We start from the raw sequence: 5852 nt of genomic DNA, 5'->3' as shown, positions 1-5852 counted from the left end.
ACCCTCTTTAAACCATTCACCCCCCCCCCCTCCCGCCATTTCCTTGCGAGGGGTCTAAACATCAGACACCGGGGCTAGCCGTTCTCTCCCGAGGAGGGGGTGTCCCGAAGGAATCCCTTAACCCCTGCTCAGGGACTAGACACCCGGATTTTAACTTATACTATGCGTACCTTTCAACTCGATGCCCGCGCCTGAGAGTGTGCTCTCGCCACTCGCCTTGAGGTGTCGACTCGTTCAAACTGGTTTGCGCACTTCACGCCCGCTCCTTTATCTTGGCGATGCCTACGCTTGGCGACGCCTACGCTTGACAACGCCTACCATTGGCGACGCCCACACCTGGCGATGCCTCAACTTGTCGACGCCCACAACTGGTGACACCTTAACTTGGCGGCGCCCACAACTGGCGATGCCTCGAGCCTTTGTTTTTGTTTCTTAATCTTTGCTTTTACGTTGTGAGAGAAGGAGAAACTGAGACAAAGTTTTCTTGAACTTCATTTTACTTGGGTGACCTCATTAAAAACCCCCGAAAGGGGGAAAAGAGTGTCCCCTTTTAAACTGTTGTGCTACATAACGTTTTTAACTGAAATAAAACTTCAAGTTGGTTGCGTTCCAGCTACGTGGGATGGGGCCTCCTTCCAGAGTCTCGAGTTTTTACGAACCATTCCCCTTGGCGTCGGTTACTCTAAAAGGTCCAGTCCACTTGGGAGACAACTTATTCTCCAACTCGTAAGGATGAGCCTTCCGCATGACCAAGTTAGCCACTTGGAATTGCCGCGGTTTCACCTTAGAGCTTTACTGATGCTCCATTTTTCTCTTCACAGCTTTAGCCTTTATCCTCGCCTCTTCTTTGGCCTCGTCTAACAGGTCTAGATTCACCTTTCTTTCTTCGTTGGACTCCTCTGCCATGAAACTTAGAAAATGCGGGGAACTCTCGTGTATCTCCACTGGGATCATGGCGTCTGACCCATATACTAGGCTGAAAGGCGTCTCCGTGGTGGAAGATTGAGGCGTGGTGTGGTAAGCCCACACAATCCTTGGCACTTCTTCTGCCCACGCCTCTTTAGCTTTCTCCAGTCTTCGTTTCAACCCCCTCAGCAAAATTCTATTTGCAGACTCTACCTGCCCGTTCGTTTGGGGGTGTTCGATTGATGCGAACACTTGTTTGATTCCTACCTACGCACACAGCTTCCCCAACTGTTGACTTGCGAAGTGAGTGTCATTGTCTGAGATAAGACGCCTCGGCACCCCGAATCGACACACGATGTTCTTCCAGACAAAGTGTTGTACCTTGTGCGCAATGATCTGGGCCACTGGTTCTGCCTCTACCCACTTCGTGAAGTACTCAATAGCGACTATCAAGTACTTCATCTACCTTATCGCCAGAGGGAAAGGCCCCAGAATATCGATTCCCCATGTGTGGAAGGGCCACGGGCTGTAAATCGATCTCAGCTCTTCTGGAGGCGCCTTGTGCCAATCAGCATGCATCTGACACTGCTTGCATCGTTGGGCGTATCTCACGCAATCTTCCCTTACGGATGGCCAATAAAACCCTGTGCGAATCACCTTGGAAGCTAGTGATCTTCCCCCCACGTGGCCTCCGCAAATCCCTTCGTGGAGTTCCGACATGATGCTTGTACACTCATTGCCACTCACGCACGTCAGAATTGGGTGCGTGAACCCATGCCTAAACAATGCTCCATCCACGAGAGTATACCTTGCAGAGTTCTTCTTTATCCTCTTTCCCTCTCCAAACTCTGCTGGGAGAATCCCATCTGCAATGTATCACCTATAAGGCGTCATCCAAGTATCCCCTTCTTGTACAACACACACTTGCACACACTTCTCTTCCTCGGGCAAGGCTGCATAAGCGCTGACACGGGGTGTCCTCGCTGTATCTTGAATCAAAGAGCGATGGCTCCTTGGCTTTCCTCTCGTCGTGCTGATGTGAAGAACATCTACCCTATTGTCTGCCACGAACTTTCGCGGCGTCTTGAGCGTTTCCTGGATGATTGTCCTCTACCTTCCCCCCTTGCCTGAGCTAGCCAGCTTGGCAAGCAGGTCAGCCCTGGCATTCTGCTCCCTTGGGACATGCACCAGCTCAAAAGCGACGAAGGCTCCCTTCAACACCTCGACGTACCGCAAGTACGCTGCCATCTGTGGGTCCTTTGCTTGGTTCTCCCTGTTACCCGCCCTGTGACCAACTGGGAATCACTCTTTGCCAAGAGGCTTCGCGCACCCATCTCCTTGGCCAAAAGCATCCCGGCGATCAGAGCTTCGTACTCAGCTTGGTTATTACTTGCCTTGAAGGTGAAGCGTAGGGCCTGCTCGATCAACACCCCGTTGGGTCCCTCCAAGACTATTCCCACGCCACTCCCCTGCTGATTGGAGGACCCATCAACTGAGAGCATCCACTGTAATCCTAACTCCACCTCCTGGGGGGCGCCTCCTGGTGAAAGCTCTGCAACAAAATCTGCGTAGACCTGCCCTTTGAAGGATCCCCTGGGCTCGTACTAAATATCAAACTCTGACAGCTCTACTGCCTAGCGAACCATCCTCCCAGTGACGTCTGGCTTCTGAAGTACCTTCTAAATGGGGAGGTTCGTCATCACCACCACTATGAAGCTATGAAAATAGTGGCGGAGCCTCCTGGCTGAGAACACCACTGCCAGCGTCGCCTTCTCCAACGTCTGGTACCTCGACTATGGGCCTTGCAAGGCCTTGCTTACAAAATAGATGGGCCTTTGCCCTTGATCCTGCTCCTGGACCAGCACAGAGCTGATAGCCCACTCAGTCACGGCGAAGTACAAGCGAAGGGGGACGCCTGCTCGTGGCTTGCACAGCACCGGAATCGTCGCCAAGTACTCCTTCAGTTTGAGGAACGCTGCTTCGCACTCATCTGTCCATGCAAAATGGCTATTCCTCTTGAGGCACTGAAAGTAGGGGTGGCCCTTCTCACCACCAGCAGACACAAATCTTGACAAAGCTGCCATTTGCCCAGTAAGCTACTGCACTTTCTTTAGTATGGTAGGGCTCCTCATGGCAATAATAGTTGCGCACTTGTCGGGGTTTGCCTCTATTCCCCTCTCCGTGAGCATAAAGCCCAACAACTTGTCGGCCTCAACCTCGAAGATGCACTTCCCGGGGTTCAACTTGAGGCGATACCTTGATATGGTGGCAAAAAGTTCTTCCAGATCCTCTGTGTGCCGCCCCCTTTCCTGTGAGGTCACCACCATGTCATCTACGTAGGCCTGCATGTTCCTTCCCAGCATGGGTGCAAGGACCTTATCCATCAACCTCTGGTAGGTGGCACCCGCATTCTTCAGCCCAAATGGCATCATTTTATAATAGTAGTTGCACGTCTCTGTCATGAACGTTATTTTGCTCTCGTCCCTTGGGTGCATTTTTATCTGGTTATACCCCGAAAATGCATCCTAGAAGCTCAACATCTTACATCCTGAAGCGTTGTCCACCAACGCGTCGATGCTGGACAGGGGGTACGAATCCTTAGGGCACGCCTTATTCAAGTCCGTGAAGTCGACACACATTCTCCACTTTCCATTCGCCTTCTTTACTAGGACGACATTGGCCAGCCACTCAGGGTATTCGATCTCCCTGATGTGCCCAGCACTTAGCAACTTTTGCATCTCCTCCCGTACGATGAGGCGCCTCTCATCGTTAAACTTCCTCCTCCTTTGTCGCACAGGGCGAACCTTGGGATCCATGGTGAGGTCGTGGCATAGGAAATCTGGGTCGATGTCTGGCATGTCCGAGGCGGACCATGCAAAAGCATCTAGGTGGCGCGAGATCACCATCGCCACTTCATCCTGTTTCTCCTGGCTCAGCAAACGCCCCAACTTGAATACCTTACCACCTATCCGTCTCTCCACCACGTTATCTACTGGTTGGGGTCGCCTGTCTCGCACAATTTCTGCACGAGACTCGCTTCTGCGGCCTTCTCTCATAGGCGTCGCCCCATCAGGTGTTTCAGGCGTCGCCTCCTCTTATGCTTCTTCCATGGGCGATGCCTCCCCATGTGTTTCTTCCAGGTGAGCGTCTTCCCTAGGCGTCGCCTCCGCAGGTGAGGCCTCGATAGGCATCGAATCCGCAGGCATCGCCTCTTCCAATGGCTCTACTTCCATTGGCGTATCCGAAATGGGTGGGCGTTCCATCACCATGACCACGCCCCTCTTTGTTTTTAAGCTATTTTCATAGCATTTTCGGGCCTCTTCTTGATTAGAGTTGATCACGATTACCTTGCCACTAAGATCTGGCAACTTCATCTTCATGTGGCGCGTGGAGGCCACTGCTCTTAGCCTATTCAGCGTTGGCCTGCCCAACAGAATATTGTAAGCTGAGTTGGCGTTGACTACCAAGTATCGAATGCTCTCTGTACGGGACATCATTCCATCCCTGAACGTCGTCCTCAGCTCCAAGTAGCCACGCACTTCCACCTAGTCCCCCGCAAACCCATACAAGCATCCAGTGTAAGGCCTCAGCAGGTCTGGGGGCAACTGCAGCTTGTTGAAGGTCGACCAGAACATGACATTTGCTGAACTGCCCTGGTCGACGAGGACTCTATGCACCTTTCTCCCAGCTGTGACAACTGAAATGACCACGGGGTCATTGTCATGTGGGACGACATCACGCAGATCAGTCCTCGTGAACACCAGGCCTGTCTCCCACGGGTCATCCGAACCCTCTCCAGCAACTGAATTCACTAACCTCGCATACCTCTTGCGCTGAGAGGCAGTGGGCCCTCCTCCTGAGAAGCCACCAGAGATGGTGTGTACTTCTCCATGGATTGGCATTTCGTGTGCCTGTTCTTCCTCTGGCACCGTCAAGGCCGCGGCCGCAGCAGACCCTGCCAGGTAATCTTTCAGGAAACCATTCTTCACCAGTTCATCTAGCTGATGGCCCAACGCCAAGCAGTTGTTGATGTGGTGTCCGAATGCCTCATGGAACTCGCACCACGAGTCTTTGTGCGGACCCAGCACTTTATCTGTCTTCACTGGTGGCCTCAGCCTATCTACAATATTAGGCACAACAATGAGATCCTTCAATTCTATTACGAAGTTGTGCCTCAGTGGCCTATTTCCTTCCCTCGCTGCCCTGTTACCCTCTGCTCGACCCCTAGCTTGGGGCCTCCTCGCCTTGTATGGGCGTCTCCTCTCCTGGCTCTTCCTTCCCATCGTCGCCTCGTAGACCCTGGCAGGTTGCGCACGTGACGGTGCTCTTGGGCGCGCGGGTGCAACACTTGTGCGCTTCTCACACACCTCGCCCTCAGTGGCGATGTGCTCCATAGCGCGTCGCCTTATCTCAGCAAAAGTTCGGGGGCGATTGCGAATGATGGACTCGCAGAAAGGCCCAGGGCACACCCCCTTTCTGAATGTGTAGACGATCATGGGCTCTTCTGTGGTGCCAACCTTCACCACCTGGGCCCCAAAGCGATTGATGTACTCCTTCAAAGTTTCGCCCTGGTACTGCTTGACGTCGAACAGGTCGTACGAAACTGGTGGTGGAGCCCTGTTGGCTAGGTATTGCTCCCTAAACAGCTGTGATAACTGGACGAAGGAGGTGATATGGCCATCTAGAAGGCTGATGAACAAGTCCATAGCCATCCCAGTCAGAGTGCTCATGAAGAGCATGCACCTTACGGCGTCGGAGCCGCCTACCAACATCATCTGCGTGTGGAACACAGTGAGATGTGCTTCAGGATCTTCCATCCCTGTGAAAGTCACCTTAGGCCCTACAAACGAGCTAGGGATTGCCGCTTCTGGGATCGACTGCGAGAACGGCGTAGAAAACTCCCTTGGTGGAGTGAAACACTCACGCTCATCCCCCTCACGCAGCCC

General features: G+C 53.0%; 1 protein-coding gene across 1 annotated transcript; it reads right to left on the bottom strand.

The window, feature by feature from the left end:
* Positions 1–3002: 3002 nt before the first annotated feature.
* LOC137814498 (uncharacterized) lies at positions 3003–5618 on the bottom strand. Its single transcript, XM_068617277.2, has 3 exons — positions 4614–5618; positions 4254–4451; positions 3003–3215 (listed from the first exon to the last, which is right to left on the bottom strand). Exons 1-3 carry the CDS (start codon positions 5616–5618, stop codon positions 3003–3005), a joined length of 1416 nt encoding a protein of 471 aa, XP_068473378.2.
* Positions 5619–5852: the final 234 nt, after the last annotated feature.

Source organism: Phaseolus vulgaris, chromosome 10 (genome assembly GCF_051622355.1).
Source record: "Phaseolus vulgaris cultivar YP4 chromosome 10, ASM5162235v1, whole genome shotgun sequence".
Lineage (NCBI taxonomy): Eukaryota > Viridiplantae > Streptophyta > Magnoliopsida > Fabales > Fabaceae > Phaseolus > Phaseolus vulgaris.
Note: the sequence above shows the minus strand (reverse complement) of the source record. Positions and strands in the feature narration are given on the sequence as shown.

What these genes read in the sequence shown, in the direction of transcription:
- LOC137814498 (XM_068617277.2), bottom strand. Translation starts at nt 5,618, where the DNA reads ATGGCTATGGACTTGTTCATCAGCCTTCTAGATGGCCATATCACCTCC. An exon ending in CACATGACAATGACCCCGTG is followed by an intron (nt 4,452 to 4,613) that starts GTCATTTCAGTT and finishes GCGGGGGACTAG; the next exon opens with GTGGAAGTGCGTGGCTACTT. An exon ending in TGCCAGATCTTAGTGGCAAG is followed by an intron (nt 3,216 to 4,253) that starts GTAATCGTGATC and finishes GTGACCTCACAG; the next exon opens with GAAAGGGGGCGGCACACAGA.